We start from the raw sequence: 19,634 nt of genomic DNA on the forward strand, positions 1-19,634 counted from the left end.
CGAGGATTTTCTGCATTTGCGTTTTCCTCATTAACAAAATTTCTGGTGTGTGTGCTATTTCTTTTCCGCATTATATTTTGTTATAAAATAGAAATATCACAGGTTGTGCGTTAAGTTCAATCAGTTCTTGAATCCGACCTTTTGGTTGTTGATTGAATTGATTGACACTTGGATATTGGTTTGTGATACCGTCCAAGTTATTTCTCTTATTCAATAAGGATCGTAAATTCCTATTTGTTTGATTGCAGATTGAATTGAGAAATTGAGATATAACTCTTTGATATACTTTTATATAGATTGAGTCTGACTGTCTAGTTGATTCTCTTGAAAGTATATTGGAGTTTGTCTATTCATATTACCGAACGAAATATTGGGTGTGGTTATTAGACCCTCGCATTTTAACCCAGTGAGGTCAACACAAGCGTGTTTGCCATTAGCCCATCCAAAAATAAGAACGTTTTTGGCCTAAGTGTTGATCTCCCCTCAAGTGGGCCTGTCTTAAAGTTGGCAGCCGCTTTTTTTTTTTTGCTGAAATACCAGCTCTCCTTAATACATCATATAACGTATCCCTCACATGATCATGTCTATATTTAAACTCAGGATCTATCCTACAATTGACTGCATGTTCCCCATACGTGTCTAAGCATCCTATGATGCAAGCAGGACAATGTGTATCTGAAGGGTACGGATGAATCATTAACATGTACTTAAGGATGGACCAGTACTCCACATGTGACATCTTCTGCCCAAAACCCTCAATCGGAATAGCAAGAAGAAAGCCTTGGGTGCGCTGCTTGCAGGTAGTCAAAGACCACTTTCTGTCTGTCTGTCTGATAATTCGTAAACTCTATCTACATCTTTAACCACTTTACCAAAAAGAGCACTCGCCAAATTATTTTGTGCTTTAAAAGGGGCGTCTCCTTACCGGTGAAGCTGCTAAAGTCATGATCAATAAGAGTTGCTTGAAGGTTGTGAATGGCTTTGGAAGAGACTGATATTTCCAAGTCTGATTGGAAATTCCCCCATCCAAATAGAGACTTAAAAGCAAATCTGCCGCTCTAGAAAGAGGGAAAACATCATCTTTTTTGGCGCCAAATTTTCTCACACTCCCCCACATTTGGTTAGGGTTCAAGGGTTTCAAATTAAACAATTGATAATTAGGATTTCTCTTGAAATTGAAATGAAAACCCCTTAGAAAACTTTTAACATGGCTACTTTTATTGATCCAATCATCACAGACAACAACAACAATGGCGAAGCTGAAGCTGAAGAAGAAGATGCATTTCTTGGATTCATTGATTACGCCATTTCAATTTTAACATCTGATGAAAAGAATGACTCAGATAGGGATGTAGAAAGTAGTAACAATTACACAGGTCCATCTTGGAATTGGATTGTGTCTCGGATCTTAAAAACTTGTTCTGCTTATTCAAGTGGTGTTACTTCTGCTATTCTCTTATCTGATCTTTCTCAGGTACTCTCTCATTTTTTTAATCTCTCCGTGTAATGGGTTTAGGTTAAAATGATGAAAAAGACAATAAATTTTAAAATGTTTTTTTTTACTGTTTAGGCATGGAATGAACAATCTCAATTTGGGTTTTCGAAAAGGAAGCCAGAATTGATTACTCAATTGCAAAAGAAACATAGAAGAACACGGCTTCCTAATGCTGTTACGATTGACTCGATATATGAGAAGAATTTTTTGTCTACGAGTAGTATTCTTGAAGCTGTTGTTCTCGATGTGTTTGTGCTTCCAGGTTTGAGTTTGTTAATTTGAACATCTCTTTTATTTTTTTAGATGTCTCCGCATGAGAGTTTTCTGTAATAAGATTATAGACTTCTGTTTTTGATTCGATGTATTTTGTTCAGGTACGAATATCTATATGATCAGTTTGGGAGATTTTTGGAGTTCTAATACTATTGATCTGTATCTACACCGTAGGTATATATGATACTGCTGTGAAATTCATGTTCAGCTTTTTGTAGTATCTTCATTGCTGACGATTGACTTGAGCTTACTACTCTGTGAAGCTTTAATTCGATAATTTGTATAGTTACCTGTTCACAATATCTGACTTGTCACGACAATGTGGTGCATGCATACCCATATATACTTGTACATGAAGTTATTTGATTCTAGTTTGTTTGAACACTCATTTCAACTCTGCTTGAGTTATGTTGGGGTTATGCCCGTTTATCGTTCAACTGTGTTATGCCTCATATTTTTTCATAGCAGGCCAGGGAATGTATTACCATTCCATTGTGGATATCATTGTTGCACCTTTTGCCTACTGTGTATCTTGTCAACCATCACATATTCTAGTGTAACCGCGTGATATTTTCTTTTAATCCCAAATTTACTATAAACTTATTCAGAAGTGCTCATTCTTACATAAATGTAAACCCTATTACTGGTGTTGCTTTTCTGATCCATGGCATGATTGGTCGTGACAGATACTATGACTTGGTTGATCCTGAGTCACCTGATAATGGGATTCTTAAAAAGGGAAGGGAAATCTTCCTAACAGGATGTTGTCTCCGGACTGCTGCTGAAGGCTCTGGTTGTAGACGACTTTTGCCAACAGAATACCTTGTGATACTGTTAGATGAGGTAGTAATTTATCTTGAGATGTTGTTTTTCTGGGTTATATTAGCTTTAAGGAATTTCTTGAATGAAATTTAGCAACTTTCACTGAGCTATCTGATCTGTTTGCTTGAATTTTGCTATAAGATTGATTTTATCATGTATGGACTTTCTTCACCTTGCACCACAGAATGAAGGAAACAAATAAATATAATTACTCATCTCATCACCACTTTATCTTTCTTACAGCTTCACTGACTTTTGAGTATTAGATACCTTCGCATTCATCTATCACGGTTTGAAAATTTCTGTACAATCATGGTTTAATGTTTCCTTCCACTAGTTGACTCAGATCCTTAGTATCCATCTCGTCCTGATATTATATCTGAACAGCCAGAGCTGATCTTTTTTTTCTTTTGCTTTCTCGCAGAATCTAGATGAGGATGCAATGCTTCTAGGAGCTCAGTTTTGTTCGGATACTTTCTCCTCCATCTCACATGATGCAGTTAATAATAGTGGGGCTGCATATTCTTTTTATGCAAGGTAGGAATAAGGTTCACTGCTGGCTTCAAGCTCATGCTTCCTAATATCGTATGGTTCCTTGAAGAAGCGCTTCTTATTTCAATGCCTCAGCTCTATGCCTACAACTGCAAGTATTCAGTTAAACAACATGACACCATGCACTAGGGAGATTTTTATTCTAATGTGAATTGCTGAAGCCATGAGGCTCTAAGATTTTACTATGACTTAATTACTAGTTAAGTCAAGGCTCAAGATCTACCATTTAATGAAGCATGCTTAATTAGATGCAAACAAAAAACTTACCTTCAGTGGCAACTGGGGGCTTGTTGTATCTATGTATGCTTATAGGAGTCATTTTTATTTTTGTAGGATTGAATCGATTGGCTTAATGGGAACTCGTGGAAGGTTTAGTGGTGTACAGCCAAAGCAAATAACTCTTGTTGATAATGAAGGTGTCAACATAAAGTTTATCTTGTGGGGAGAGCAGCTTCTCCTTGTCAATCTTTTCAGGTAGACACTTATACTGAATGTACAGATTTATTTTCTCCTTTCTATCAGTTTAATTGTTAAAAACAAATCATTTAACCTTGTTTCCTCACAAAACTCTATATTTTCAACTGCGTTTCAGTGTTGGAGGCATGCTTGCACTGGATAGACCTTGGGTTGCAAGTGCTGTAGAGAGCAATATCGAAATTTCTGAGGAGCTCTTCCTAGAATACGGTACTGCTACACAACTATATTTGGTTCCCTTCATTCCACGTGAGGAACAGGTTTGTTGCCTGCTCAGTACTACCTTAATTATAAAATAATACTACTATGTAGAGTTTAGATTTGATCTGATTCAAAGGTTCTTAGATATGCATCGCGTCCACTCAAAACCGAAGTCAAGGATCAAGGGCACTGAATGCAACAAGTCATACCCAGGGACCTAAGGTTTCTCAAGTGATGTTACCCTGCAACTCTGAGGGCACTATTGACTTTAGTAACTATCCTTTTCGAGTAAGTATAATATATTAGTTGTAAAGCTTTTGTTGGAGTATTTAATTTTTTTTATAGTCAATTGCTACTTGTAAACATCTCTTCTATTCCTTTTCTTTTCTCCACCTTGAGGCTTATTGAATTTGGCTGTATGGCTGGATATAAGTATATATATCATGTATACTTGATTTTCTATCTGCTTATCCTTAACTTTCCTTTATTACTGACTGTGTTTGTTCTGTCCAAGTGCTTTGAGAATATATAGGTAGGCCTGACAGCCACTTTTATTGTTTAATTTTCTCTGAATTTCTGGTTAACTGCTACGCGTTGAAGCATTGTTGCAGACATTTGTGATTGATCTACATGACAAGATGACTAGCGTCAGCCTTTATGGAATTGTTACAAATATGTTTCGAGAAATTAAAACTGGGGAAACTGTTTTTGTCTTGCAAATTGAAGATAAAACAGGAGCAATAACAGCCAAGCTGCATTTTGTCACATCTTGGTAACAATCGCTTCAGTACTCAAAAATAACTTTTTCTATTCGAGTCCTCTAAATGTGTCGGTAAAATATGTAATTACCAAAGCTTGTAGTTTAAAAAGAAAAATTATATACCTATGTATGTCATGAAGTACCTTACAAGAAAGGAGCACACTTCAAATTGAGTTTTGCTTAAATTAAGTTTCAGGACTTCACCTCACTCTTTCCGTGTACCAGTATCTGAATATGTGGGTTATTTCTCAGGTCACTTGGAAGATTGAACCTTGGGCACACAATCTACATATCTGGATTGACATGCTATATGACACCACAAAAACTGTAAGTACTTTTCAGTTTCACTGTTAACAAAATTGATTGTTCATAGACTGAACTCGTCATATGATTGGTCTGCTTCACTTGACAGGATTGAAGTTTCATGGTTTGAGAAGGACGTTGGAGCTTCTTTAGTTAACCTAAGTTGCTCGCCTTCATTGCTGAACTCATCTTGTCTTCACAAGTTGTCTTGCCTTTCTGATCTCTCCGGTCTGACTAATATCACACGTGTAAGTTTTTTTCTTTTTTTTTTTAAACTTATGGTCCCTTTATTATGAGTAAGCTTCTAATGCCATATATCTTAGATATCTTCTTCCTGCTATGAAGCCGTGCTGATGTCCCAGGTCTTAGTTTGTATGCACTTATCTCCTGTATACCATTCTAACAAAAGACCTGTTCTCTTTGATTTCAACTTGACCAGATATGCATTGTTCGACTTGCTCAAGTTGAACATTTTCATGTGAACTCAAGATTTTCACATTCCCTTTGTGGCCATTTTGCGAATGAAATGCCGGATGGATACCTGCAATGCAATTTCTGTCATTTTGCTTGTGATGATGAAGTTTTTCATACTTTCCATTTGAAAATACCGCTTGTTGATGATAGCACAAAGATTTTGGCATGGTGTACTGGCCCAGCTGCTGCAGAATTGCTGCAAATTTCTCCCGATGAATTTTATGAGCTGTCCGAGGTAATTATATTATGCAGCATGTATATAAGCTAAATCGTAGATCTCCATTTGATAATTTATTTGCAACCTATTTAGTTTAAGAGGATAAGTTATGTCATTTCATTGTTTGATTTGTTTGTTTTTCAGGATGAACAAGCTATGTATCTATACACACTAGTGAATGAAAAATTCATTGTCACAATTGTGAACTGCAGCAGACAAGAAGAAAATTACGGAGATATAGATAATTTGAGTCGCGAAAATGAGTCAGTTATTTGGGAAATTGCTCATGCTTTGAAATGCGAGTAAACTACTAAGAATTCAATTCTCAAGCCTTGCAAGACTGTCTCCTCGCAGAACCTGAATTCCCTCTGATAAGCAGAAAATGACCATATGCTTCTTTGAAGGCCAAAAAAGTAAAAGGCTTTGTTCTTTTTCTTTCCCTTTTTTATTAATATATACAGTGGATAATATTTTATATTATAGCACTCGAAGATCAATGCATCATATATTCATATTTCACGCCTATTCTAAGATGACACAAAAGGGTGTTTGATCCTATTTTACGTTTTACCTAATCTGGTAGGATTAGCACTTATTATGCATTGAGTTTTCAATGCGGCACAGAAGAGGATAAACGGACACATGGAATCCAATGTAACTTGTAAACTCTTCAAAAATAATGATCAGATAAGATAAGGGTGAAATACAGATGTATCCCTGTTTTTTTGGGCGCATACAAATGTATCCCCGTTTTTTTCACATTTACAGATGTACTCCTGTTTTGACCGTTTTTTTGAAAAAACGGCTAACAGAAAGTTAACCTCCATGTCAGCAGTTAAATCATCTAACTCATTTGTCAAGTAAGCTGTGTACATTGTCCAACTCGTCTATTCTTCCACGTAAGTTGTATACACGTGGCTGGTCCCACATTTAAGCGGTCAAAAAAATTTCTCTTCTCTATATATACATCTTCTCTTACTGGACACTAACCATCTTTCTCTCCTATATATCTCTACTTTCTCTACTTTTTGGTGACTGTTTCAGATCTAAAACGGGTGAAATCAGCAGCAAAATCATGTGTTTCATGTGTGACATTGAAGATGATCATGAAACCAAAGGTTGTCCTTGGGTTTATTCAACGTGCAAACATGTACCTTGTAATGGTGTGAGGGATCTATTGAGATCTAAAACACTGTGAAGCATTCAGATGGGCTTCAGATGCAATAGTTATAGAAACAAAGAAACACTCAAGGGAAAGGTACATGAAATATGTAAGGAATTCAAGAAAAATCTGCAAATGTAACTGCAATAGATTAATAAAGACTAAATTCTCTGCATTGTCTTGTCTTAACATTACATTCCATTAATTGTCTTGTCTTAACATTACATCATAAACACATAAACATAAAAGAGAAAAGACACATCTAAAGCTTCATATACTTCTTTGCTTTCTTCCTTCCTTCTGGGTCTGGAGCTATAAAGGTAACTTTGTTGCTCACAGATCCTGCATGGTTGTTGTGTTGACTGAAAGCTGGTTGAGAACAAGATACATCACCTGCCTTTCTATTGAAACCTGTGGATTTTGCAGAATATGTTGTTGTTGGCTGGGCTCTAGCTTTGTACTTTCTCTTTGGTGGAGCTTCAACTACTGTCTTCTTTGTGCCATCAACACATGTTCTAGGCTTGAATCCCTTAGGATTTCCTCCAACTGGTCCTCCAGCACAAGACTCATATCTGCTCCTTCAATTGAACAAGACTCATATCTGCTCTAGCCAAGCCTTTGAATTCAAAACTCATCACAGTATTGATGACCTTCACCTTTATGCCTCTCTCGGGATACTTGACTTCAACCTTAACTTCATGTCTACACCAAATGGACAGACATAGAATTAGTTCAAACATACTAATAAAAAAACACATACAAAGACAGAGGGAATGCAATATGCCATTTCAACAATCAATCAAGTTCACCTTTAGTTCAAACATACTAATAAAGAAACACATACTAATCAAGTTCAACAATCAATCAAGTTCATCTAAACAGCTCCGATTATTACACCAGACATATGCATCTGACAGTATCAGCTTATGCCAGAAAGCATTTCTGCATTATGAAGTTCAGACATATGCACAACACTCAAGTCAACTTGAAATGAAACAAACCCAAAACATATTGAATAGAAACAAGAAAAGATTTTCAAACCCCCGGCATCTAGCCACTGGGGGTACATACTCTCATGGTGGCAAAAAAACAGGAGTACATGGTGTCTCCATTTCTGTGAAAACTCACATTTTCATGGTGCACATCAAACAACCAATTGCAAAGAAGTAAAAGGAATTTTCAGAATGAATCTGCAGTTTAGTGCAGTCATATTCTCTGCCATCTGCAGAACTGATTAATCTTATTTGGGTGTTTATGGATTCATTCATTCTCAAGCTTATTCTGAATCCTGCAAATTAAGCTTAACCCTAACATTAATTTAACCCAAACATCAATTTAACCCTACAAATAATTTTAACCCTAACATCAATTTAACCCTACAATCGAAATCCTATACCCTATCATGGATTACTTCAGAAATAAACAAAACCCTAAGAACAGAAAACCCTAAAACCAAAAATACATAAACCTACTTATTTGTCAAACAAATAAGAAGAAACTCATTATTTATTCGTACACATACATCAAGAATAAACCCATAAAATCAATAAAATCGAAACCCTAAAAAAACAGAAAACCCAATAATCACTAACCTTTCAATATCTGGTTTCTTCTTCTTCTCCTTCTTCTTTCCTCGTCTTAACTTCACCATCTTCTTTTCAGAGAAACGATCTTAGGGTTCCTTTGGATGGGTTTGATTTAGGGTTCCTCTGAGAAACGATTTCAGAGAGAAACGGAGAGGGGAAGAGGGAAGAAGATAATGACGAGATTTCTCTTCTTTTCCCGTCTATATCAGTCCACTTTTCCCACACGTGTTGGCGGAGAAAGTAAAGGAACTAAACAATCTGAGCCGTTGACTTTCTACGAGATTTCCATCACACAGATTGTGTCCCGTGTATGTGACACGTCGACTTAATACGTGGCATCATTTTCTCATATCGGAAAACAATTACGTGGTATCAACTTCTCGTCTCGGTCAATGATAAATTGGAAATCTGACCGAGAAATTGACTTTTCTCACGATTTTGGATGGAAAACATCCAACATGAATATATTTGTAAATGAAAAAAAAAAACGGGGATACATTATTAAGTCGGGTATAAAAATAGGAATACATCTGTTTATAACCGATAAGATAACTCTTGTTTCAGAAATTGGGTTACACGCAACAAATGCACGAGAATTTTTTCAGACAAAGAAAATCAAAATGGGATGAAGATATTCATTTCTCCATTGAAATCGTTGTTACATGTTGATTTCCGTTATTATAGTTAAAGGTAGTACTATAAAATAAGAAATGTTTTCCGTTAGAAACGCTGACCGAAAACGTTATGAGACATAAATGAGAAGAACCTGCAGTAGTGTTTGATTTTAGTATAATAACACCCCCACTAATGACTAATTAAATAATAAAACAATACCAACAAAGGGTTCCACTTTACCAGTCGAAATCTCTCACTTTCTGAAGTCTCAACTATAAGAAAAAAGATAATCTGATTTTTATTTATTTATGGGCTCAAAATATATGATTTTTGATCCATTATTAATGGTGGGTTATCTTAAAAATCATTCATTTTGAGCTCACTTTCTTAATTTTCTACTGTTGTTAAGTACTCAGTCATGTTCAGTACTTGCTCAGAAGTAGTTAATTTTCTTGTTAAGTATTATGCAGTCAGATTGAGAAGTCTTCTTTTTTCTTCTTCAGAATTTATATAGATCTCAACTGAAGTGATTCTTTAAAGCTTATGGCGGGCATGTCGAATTTCCATGTTTCAGAAGGTATTTTTCCAACACTCCTCAAGCTTTGTATTTGAGTAAAATGTAGAGACTGTGCTTGTGCTGGGTTTTGGATGTTATTAGAAGACAATGAAGTTACAGGAATCAAAGTAGGATTTTTAGGGTTTTGGTTATCTGGCTAGTTTTTATTTCTAGTAATGAACTCAACTTGTGTGGTCCTGTAGATTTAGTTTCTTTGCTGTTTGTCTGTGAAAAAAATTGGTTGCTTTTATGACTAGTGGAACTGTTAGGTTAAAGACTCAGAAGGATGCACTGCAAGGGTAATGACATCTTGTGGAAACTCTATATGCAGGGTTGTTCAGAAACGTTCAAAGGGTGATGCTCGAAATTCTGGTTATTGCTTCTTACATGACCTTTGTTTTAGACGCAAAATTTCAAAATCATTTGGAAGAACCATTATTAAACTTTGAGAGTAGTGCTTCCTCACCAGCTACTTCTAAGATTTCCCCTTCTAAACTTCCGTTGTTTCATCGACGGCATGGTAAACATTTCGTAGCGTGGTACACCATCACAAACACCGGCTCCTGCTCATCCTCCAGATTATGGGCCATTGGTAACTGCAGGTCAGCCTCCTTCAAATCCAAGTTTATCAAAACCGTCAATGAAGGGTACCCATTTTCCGATTCCGGTAACGGATTTTTACCTCATCAGTTGGCAGTTATTTCCCCAACACCTTCTGGAACGGGTATAATTCCTAATGGTTTATCACAACCTCCATTATCTCCTCGAATAGCAGGTAATTATTTCCTAAATTGATTTACTTAACTTAGGTGGTTCTCGAAAAAAAAGTTTAAGCTGTTTAAATCCGGATACCAAGTAAAACTAGAAATCTAGTGAAGAATGAAGGTTTACTCGATATTTGAATCTATCCAGACATGTAAGAACATGTAGGAATGAAGGTTTACACAATATCTAGTGAAGCTGCTTATGCATATTTGTATCTTTCCGTTTCAAGTAAGAACATATTTGAATCTATCCTAACATTGGTATTTGGTTCCCTCCAAAAAATCAGATTGCTGTGAACATGACATGGTGCAGAAACAAGGGAGTAAAGATTGCCACTGTGTGTATCCTATAAAGCTTGACCTTCTTCTCATGAATGTGTCTCTTAATTCAGACTGGAGTCCTTTTCTGGAGGAATTAGCGTCTCAGCTGAGGCTGCGAGTTTCGCAGTTTGAGATCATCAACTTTTATGTAATTAGCTTATCAAACCTGAATATTTCAATGGATGTCATTCCACATACTGGAATCAGTTATTCCGCCGCTGACACCGATGATATGAATTCTTCACTTGCGCTGCATAAAATCCGTCTCAACCCTTCCTTAGTGGGTGATTACCAACTTCTGAGCTTAACCTGGTTTAAGCCAGGGGATCCTTCTTCTCATGGTAGTTGTGACGTTTCCTCTCATAGACAGTTACTGGATTATATATTTAGTCACTAAATTTCATATTGGTGTTCATACCCAAGTTCCAGTTTTTACTTGGATGCTGATTTGATGTTGCATCTAATTACAGCTCCTATTCAGCTACATCGCCTATTGCTGCCCCACCTGACGTATCATCTCCATCAACATCTATTTCTGAAAGCAAAGGGAAAAATACAAGTTATCTTCCTATCCTTGGTACTGGAGCTGGTATCCTGATCATTGTCATTATATGTGCGCTTGTGATCTATTCATGCACATCGGATCTAGTAAAGAAGGATGTTCCCGCTCAAGAACCAGGTATTTTATCCAGGCTTATCTTGTCATGCCAAATGTTACCTCATTCATGTTGTGTTTAGTTTCAACTGAGAGTAGGATATTTGGAATCTTGCTAGAGCCATCTAATTTATCAGGGTTGCCTGTCCCAACAATTTTTTGGAAAGAATTTACCATAGAACCAAAGCAACTTAGAAAATAAAAACCCTCCACTACGCCATCAACTCCTTCCAGTGTGTCATTTTTTTTTCTTGGATGATCCCTTTCTATTTGCTTTGAACTGTGAAAGTGCAGCAGATCTGGTTCCATATAAGCTACTGGATTTAGTCTAATCTGCCTGAATTTTTCAAAGGGAAATAAATACCTTATATACTTCGGAATATGAAGGTTGTATCTCACTATGAAGTCAGATGCAACAAGATACCTTTGAATCACTCATTTATGATGCAGTTGACGTGCCTTTACAACTGCCACTCTGCATGAGTAAACCGTTTACCTGGAGAAACTCTTCAGGGAAACGATTTCTGCAGGAACCAAAAGTATGTGAAGTGCGTCTATCTTTATTTTCTTGTGAATCTTTTGACCCAATCAAGTCCATGGATGTACGTTGCAGTTAAGCCAAGGACGGCAGATACAGCTCCAGCAGAAGGATCTCTTCCCCATCCTGCCAGTACCCGATTTTTCTCTTATAAAGAGCTTAAAGAAGCAACAAATAACTTTGAATCTGCAAGCGTGCTTGGGGAGGGTGGATTTGGCAAGGTTTTCAAGGGCCTTCTAACTGATGGCACGGCTGTCGCCATTAAGAAGCTTACAAATGGAGGACATCAAGGTGACAAAGAATTTTTGGTTGAGGTGCAGATGCTGAGTAGGCTACATCACCGTAATCTTGTGAAGCTTGTAGGATACTTTAGCAGTCGCGAATCTTCACAGAACCTTCTTTGTTATGAGCTTGTCCCAAATGGAAGCTTAGAAGACTGGTTACATGGTAAAAATTGGTTTTCTTATCAAGTACAGTATATAGTTCCATAATGTAAAAATTGATATGAGCTATATTATTCTTCAGGTCCCTTGGGAATAAACTGTCCTTTGGATTGGGACACCAGAATGCGGATAGCCCTTGATGCTGCAAGAGGTCTTTCCTACCTACATGAGGACTCACAACCTAGTGTAATCCACCGAGATTTCAAGGCGTCGAATATACTACTCGAAAACAACTTCCACGCCAAAGTTGCTGATTTTGGTCTGGCCAAACAGGCACCTGAAGGACAGGGAAATTATCTGTCTACTCGTGTGATGGGCACATTTGGGTGAGTGCCCTCTCTTATGTCCTCTCTCCTCTCAAAAGCTACTGTTTTATATGATTACTCTACTATCAAGTGATAATGACAGAACCTTATTGATCTCAAGGTATGTAGCTCCTGAGTATGCCATGACTGGACATCTACTTGTAAAGAGCGATGTATGTAGCTATGGTGTTGTCCTTCTTGAGCTGTTGACTGGAAAGCCTCCTGTAGATATGTCACAACGTTCAGGCCAGGAGAACCTGGTAACTTGGGTAAGTGCATTTTCCCAGTAATACTAGCTTTAGCTTAAATATTGTCCTCTTTTCAGAATTACAGATGCCATAGTATTCAATTCTTGTGGTGAATATATTATCTGTCATTTGTATGCACATATCAAACTTAAACAAATCAATCGACTTTATTGTTTAGAGTTATTTTACTATATGAATATGATAACAACGTTCAGGCCAGGAGAACCTGGTAACTTGGTTAAGTGCATTTTCCCAGTAGTACTAGCTTTAGCTTAAATATTGTCCTCTTTTCAGAATTACAGATGCCATAGTATTCAATTCTTGTGGTGAATATATTATCTGTCATTTGTATGCACATATCAAACTTAAACAAATCAATCGACTTTATTGTTTAGAGTTATTTTACTCTATATATGAATATGATAACTTTATCTATACATATTTGGCAAAATGAAAAATGAATGGTTCTGTTCTTGAAGGCCAGACCAATTCTTCGAGATAAGGATCGCTTGGAGGAACTTGCTGATCCAAAACTTGACTGCAAATACCCAAAGGAGGACTATCTACGTGTTTGCACAATTGCAGCAGCTTGTGTTTCCCCCGAGGCAACCCAGCGGCCCTCAGTGGGAGAAGTTGTGCAGTCTCTTAAAATGGTGCAGAGGATCACAGAGTATCAAGAATCCTTGTTGACCACCACCTCTGTTCCTCCCAATAATCTAGGACAGTCAAATGGCAACTATGAATCCGACAGGAATTCGTCAATGTTCTCCTCAGGTCCCTTCTCTGGGGCTAACGCTTTTGATCATGACAACCTCTTTAGGACAGCGGTGTTCTCAGAAGACCTGCATGAAGGACGATGACTCCATTTTGAGCAAAGGTTTTAATGCTGTCTTCTAGTCTGTGTTTTGGACCCTCTGAAGGCTTAGAAATGAAGAGCTTAAAAATGGGACAAAACCCAGATGGCAAAAGGTTTGTGATGAAGACCAGCACATCCCTGCTTAATGGTCGTAACTTTGCATGAGGTACATTTTTGTATATTATATGTAGCTTAAGGGCCCCTTTTTCTATATTAGTTTTTTCAGGTGGCCCTGCACTGATACTAAAACTGATCTGCTGATGTATTTAGGTTTGTTTGCTAATCTGGGATGAATGCCCATCTAAAATGTAGAATTATTTTTTTTGTGTAAAAACAGTGGCAGTTCTCTAGAGCTGGTACAAAAAACAGGTATCAATTCTGCTCCATTCTTTTGCTGGTTTAATATCAGGATAGAGGATAACTGCTCGTTTTTGGTCCTTGTTTATGCTAGTTCTCTAGTCTTCGTCAGCCTCACTTTTTTATGTGGTTTAAACTGTTTTTAGTGCTTAAATTATCAATCAAGTTATGAATTTTCCCACTTCATTACTTTGTTCTGAGTTCGCAAGCAAGGAATACTAGTTGTTCAGTACCTTTTAAAAATCCTTGGCTACTTTGCCAAGTAAAGTCTTATCTGACTTTTGGGAATTACTGCCTTCCTTATCTCAATTCAAATTTCTAGTACCTCATACCAAGCTGTTTCCTAGACTTGTCATTCTTTGTAGTTACCAGAAACCTGTATGTAGAAATTTCAGCATTTCATGCAGTCTTAATTGTTACGTACGAAGAATTTGTTCAAGACGAAGATGGATTCTAGAAACCTGAAACAAGAAACAACAACAATAGTGGGAGATCATGGAAGAATAGCTGAGATGGGAAATTCAAGTGATGCCTTGGTTTCACTTATCAGTGAAAAGATGGAATCAGTTTCTCCCTCACTTTGTATCTACGTAGTCCCTGAAATTCTACGGAAGGGTAACGAGAACTCATTCGAGCCTGTTCTAGTCTCAATTGGTCCATTTCACCACGACAAACAAGGGCTTGAAGCAATGGAAAAACATAAATGGCGATACTTACGTGCTCTTCTCACCCGAAAACCAAACCTGGAGTCAGTCCTTGACGATTGTGTCAAAGCAATGAAGCAGTTGGAACAAAGAGCCCGGAAGTGCTACCAAGAACCAACCAATATGAGTAGTAATGAATTCGTCGAGATGATGATTGTTGATGGTTGCTTCACTATTGAACTCTTTCTTACTTACAGTAGAAAGGAATTAAGGCAAAGAAGGGAACCCATATTTGCCAATAGCTGGATGCTTTTCAGTGTAAGGTCTGACATGATACTACTGGAAAACCAACTTCCATTTTTCGTTCTTCAACGTTTATTTGAACTCGTTCCATTTCCCAAACAGTGTGACCAATCGCTTCTTGAACTCGCATTTCGTTTCTTCAGAATTATAATCCCGGGAGACGATGATGACATTCTTCATGAGAAGTTTTCCAGAGAAGGAAACCATTTACTTGATTTAGTTGGCAACACTTACCTCCCCTCATATCCAAAAGTGTTACCAAAACAAAACAGTGAAATGTATAGAAATGTAAATCCTGCAGAGAAGCTTATGCATTCAGGAATCAAGTTCAAGAGAGCGACGGATGGCATTAGCTTGTTAAACATAAAATTCGTGAACGGAGTTCTGAAAATCCCGCCTCTGAGGATTCATAACTACACAAATAATCTCTTACGCAACCTCGTCGCCTTGGAACTTTGTTCTATGAACTCTACAATGTATGTTACATCTTATGTGTTCTTCATGGATGGTCTCATTCAATCTCCAAACGACGTACAAGTACTTCGACAGCACAGAATTATAACAAATTGTTTAGGAAACGATGAAATGGTCCCGGAATTCTTCAAGAAATTAGTATGCGATCAAAATATCGTCGGCAAGGACAATTTCTACGCTGGCCTTTGCGAACAAGTGAATGCATATAATAGAAGAACTACTAATAAGTGGTTCAACCTCCTCTAGTTGGTGCTAGAACTCAATTGACCTAGTAGTTTCCCTGTTTTTGTGTGAATTTCCAGTGATAATAATAAGGTCATTGAGTGATGTAAATTACTGGTCCCTGCAATAAACTCGCAAATCTTACAAAAAAAAGAAAAAAAAAAAAGAAGTTGATCTGGACTTTTCTCTTCAGAGCAACTGCAGTGGTGCGATCAAAACCAAAGATCAAAGATCAAAAAAAAGACCAAAATTTGGGTTTAGTTCGTGGTGTGACGCAACGGTGCATGATTAAAATTTCGTCAGGCGGACTTTAAAAGTCCGCCCCATTAAAATTTCGTCAGGCGGACTTTAAAAGTCCGCCCCATCCTTTATACATTTTAACAGGCGGACTTTAAAAGTCCGCCTCACTAAAATTCCATCAGGCGGACTTTAAAAGTCCGCCCCTCTCTTTGTAAATTTTAACAGGCGGACTTTAAAAGTCCGCCTCATTCTTTTTTTTTTTTATTTAATTAAAATTTCATCGGGCGTAATTTAAATCTCCGCCCGTTAACAAGCGTACTTTAAATTTACGCCCAGCAACAAGCGTACTTTAAATTTACGCCCGACTATATTAGAATTTGGGATTTAGTCGCGACCATATTTGGTCTGAAATTTGATCTTTGGTCCAAATTTGATCTTTACTCCGTCCCACTGTGTTACGATCTCATCCCATAAATTTGGTTATACTCACCCACTGTGGATGCTCTTAAACAACAAATTAGACGTGCCTAAGATTATTTATACAAATGAAGTGACACAGCATTCGACTCCGACCAAAGCCCCTAGAAATGCACCACACCTGTTCACTTTTGTTTCTTTACCTTTTTAAGCAACTCTGCTAATAGGGGTACCAATTTTGTTTGGGGTATATACCCAAAATCCATGCCAATTAACATCTCTCACCTATTAGATTGGTACCCTTCGAAGAAAAATGATACTCCCGTTAGCATCATTTCCTAGCAGCCGGTTCTGTATAATTGTATGTGACGTGTCGAATTTTGTTCTGCCGAGTGTAACATTCTTCTATAAAGTAATGTGTTGAAAGTGTGAAATTCTCACAGCAAAGCTCAATAATTTAAACTAAATTTAGAAAATCAAAATCAGAGAGAAAGATGGCAAGTGAGAGAAGAATTGGTGTTGCAGTTGATTTCTCAGGATGTAGTAAGAAAGCTCTGAAATGGGCAATTGACAACGTTGTTCGTAGTGGTGATCACCTTATCCTTCTTAATATCCAACCTGAAGGTTACTATGAAGGTGGTGAAATGCAACTCTGGGAAACCACCGGTTCTCGTAAGCTCCCTTTCTTTCTCTCTCTCTCTAAAGATCGATCCATCTTTTTACAAATTTATCTTGATTTTTTTTAATTTTTTTAAGGGTTCCAAGATTTTTTTAAATTTTTTTGGGTCTTGGGGTTTTGTGTAATCGTGCTAAATTTATCTAATCAAGACCTATAAATTTGATCGTTTGACTTGTATTGGGCAAACCAAAAATCAAAGTGAAAATGAAAATTATGTTGTTCATGACCAAAGCACCCTTGGAGCTGGAAATATCTAGTATACTGTATACCTTGTTGTGTGAATTGATCCAGGTGAAAACCAGATAAAAAAAATCATACATATTAATCTACATAAAAATAACAATTTCCATAGACAGATATTTATTGTCCTAGTTTGGTTAATTTGCAATTTGTTTAATGGAAACCTGTATTAATACATTTTTGGCCACATGATTGGTTTATAAGTTTGTTGGGGTTTTATGCTAGTTTTGTCTCAAGGGATGTAGTATGTTTTACTGGTAGAGAAATAATTAGGTATGGTGCTGGTCTGGTTAGTTGCTTGTTTCAGTCATCTGAGTAATAGAAGGCTGTAATACCTAATTTCAACTCAATTATGATGTGATCACATATGAAGATAGTCTAGGATAGTAACACTAACACTTGGTTATAAAATTGAGCAATGCTAAAGCAACCGCAGCAAGGAAAAAAAAAATCCGCTCGTTGATTTTCCATTTATGGTTACGCTGTCTATTGACAGATATTGACAAAAGAAGACAATTTTGGCTAGTAGAGAGGGCAGTGCAAAATAGTTTACTTTGTTTCCTTATTGAAGTGATGATTGGTCTTTTTAATTCTCAGTTTAATTGGGATTTGTTGTTTTTTTTTTGCTTTTATGCAGCTTTGATTCCATTGAGTGAGTTCTCAGATGCTGTAATCATGAAGAAGTATGGGGTGAAACCTGATGCTGAAACCTTGGAGATTCTTAACTGTGCTGCTAGCCAGAAAGAGGTATGCTAAGTTAACTAGTTGAAAAATAAGATTTTGAAATGCATTCTAAAAGTGTTGGGAGATAAGATGAATGAGATTTGCTTATATTGATGTGAACAGATTGTGGTGGTTGCAAAGATCTTTTGGGGGGACCCACGTGAGAAGTTATGCTCAGCAGTTGATAACATTCCTCTCAGTTGTATCATCATTGGGAATAGAGGACTCGGGAAGCTCAAGAGGTAATAACTGATATTCTAAACAAGAAAAATTACTATTGTTAAATTTGAGACTTGAGAGTCTTGCTCGATACTTTTCCTTTAAAGTTATCAATTTTGTTAATGGATTTTGATATAACGGCTTATTCGTGCAGAGTCATGACTGCATATTCGTAGGCGTTAATGGATTTGTATTTATGGTAGAAATATATTTCTAGGTGTTGGGTCATATAGTTTCAGGTGAAATTGGATGACTCTGTCAGAACGCCCTTAAGTTGGGTTAAACTTTTTTAGTCGGCTTGCTCGAGCAACCCGCGTTCAAAGGTGTACACAGAGTTTTAACATACTAATGCGAGCACTCCACTGGTTTACAGAGGAAAAAGAGATCCAAATAACTGAACAGCTTAGGGGTAAAGATTGTGCTCGAGCCTGGGAAAAGAATTGTTAACCTGACTCTTTATCTGTCCAATTTTGAGTTTGAATTGATTTTTTTCATTCTGTTTTTCCTATGTACTACAGGGCTATCTTGGGCAGTGTTAGTAACTATGTGGTGAGTAATGCATCTTGTCCCGTCACCGTGGTGAAGCAAGGTGAAACTTCAGCCTAGTTCCTACATCTGCTCTCTCTCCCTCCCCGCTCTTTCCACTGTCGAAGTGGGAACCTATGTATGTGTTCTGTTTGGAACTTCAGTAAATAAAAACCATGTTGTTATGTGTGTGTGTCTGTCTGTGTGTAATGTAAAAACAGTTCATGGTTTAGGACCTTTAGGTTGTAATTTTCTGTCTTTGTGTTATGTAATGATATCAACTTAGTTCTAAGAGCTCTTCTTCTTGTAAGGGATGATAACCTAAATAGAATCTCTTTTTTGTGAAGCTAATAAGATCTTTGTTTGGAGAAGTAAATTGTGGTTTGTTGATTCTCAAGTTGTTCGAATTAGGGAATGGGAACCACATTTCTGACCTGAAAATCAGAAGGTTTCTACTGTTGTGGTTTGGGCAGAATTTCCTGGTCTTGGTATTGAATACTGGAAAGAAGACATTGTTCAATCTCTTGGGAATGCTTTTGGCGTTCCTGTTGGTGTAGATGATACTAATAACTATACTAACAGGAGTTAGTTCTCAGTCAGATGTTTTCTGTTAAAGATGCCTGTAACTGTAACTGTCCGTTATTTCTTAGTTGTCATTAGCTGTCACCCTAGAACTCTGTCTGTATAAAGACATCACTTTTTGTGTGTCTGGGTTTTATCCTTTTCTAATAGAACTATTGTTTCACAGTTTCTCCATGGTGTCAGATGGAAAACATTAGGTTTTCTTTCTCGATCTTGGTAAAGTAATTCGTTTCCGCTACAATCACAACACAATTATTACTTTTACCCGGTTCTTGATCTCTAATTCTTCAGAGAATTCTTATTCAATTTCATCTGTTTAATGATTCTTACTCAAGCTCAGAGATGACAACTTCATCACCTGGAAAGCTTTGTTGATGCCGGTAATTCGT

At 37.1% G+C, this 19,634-nt stretch overlaps 3 protein-coding genes and 1 pseudogene across 3 annotated transcripts; all 4 read left to right on the plus strand.

The window, feature by feature from the left end:
- Nucleotides 1-853: 853 nt before the first annotated feature.
- On the plus strand, nucleotides 854-6,087 carry LOC113346910. The gene is made up of 13 exons (XM_026590463.1): nucleotides 854-1,474; nucleotides 1,571-1,757; nucleotides 1,870-1,942; nucleotides 2,455-2,611; nucleotides 3,015-3,127; nucleotides 3,476-3,616; nucleotides 3,735-3,876; nucleotides 3,962-4,105; nucleotides 4,429-4,589; nucleotides 4,830-4,904; nucleotides 4,990-5,128; nucleotides 5,320-5,589; nucleotides 5,716-6,087. The coding sequence occupies exons 1-13, from the start codon at nucleotides 1,208-1,210 to the stop codon at nucleotides 5,875-5,877; spliced, it is 2,031 nt and encodes a 676-aa protein (XP_026446248.1). The 5' UTR covers nucleotides 854-1,207; the 3' UTR covers nucleotides 5,878-6,087.
- A 3,202-nt stretch (nucleotides 6,088-9,289) lies between these two features.
- LOC113346912 lies at nucleotides 9,290-14,006 on the plus strand (annotated as a pseudogene).
- Nucleotides 14,007-14,126: 120 nt separating this feature from the next.
- Nucleotides 14,127-15,746, plus strand: LOC113346911 (UPF0481 protein At3g47200-like). The gene is made up of 2 exons (XM_026590464.1): nucleotides 14,127-14,944; nucleotides 15,068-15,746. The coding sequence occupies exons 1-2, from the start codon at nucleotides 14,424-14,426 to the stop codon at nucleotides 15,642-15,644; spliced, it is 1,098 nt and encodes a 365-aa protein (XP_026446249.1). The 5' UTR covers nucleotides 14,127-14,423; the 3' UTR covers nucleotides 15,645-15,746.
- A 913-nt stretch (nucleotides 15,747-16,659) lies between these two features.
- Nucleotides 16,660-19,039, plus strand: LOC113346914 (universal stress protein PHOS32-like). The gene is made up of 4 exons (XM_026590465.1): nucleotides 16,660-16,949; nucleotides 17,834-17,943; nucleotides 18,043-18,161; nucleotides 18,657-19,039. Exons 1-4 carry the CDS (start codon nucleotides 16,772-16,774, stop codon nucleotides 18,742-18,744), a joined length of 495 nt encoding a protein of 164 aa, XP_026446250.1. The 5' UTR covers nucleotides 16,660-16,771; the 3' UTR covers nucleotides 18,745-19,039.
- The last annotated feature ends 595 nt before the right edge of the window (nucleotides 19,040-19,634 follow it).

This window comes from Papaver somniferum, chromosome 2, assembly GCF_003573695.1.
Source record: "Papaver somniferum cultivar HN1 chromosome 2, ASM357369v1, whole genome shotgun sequence".
NCBI lineage: Eukaryota > Viridiplantae > Streptophyta > Magnoliopsida > Ranunculales > Papaveraceae > Papaver > Papaver somniferum.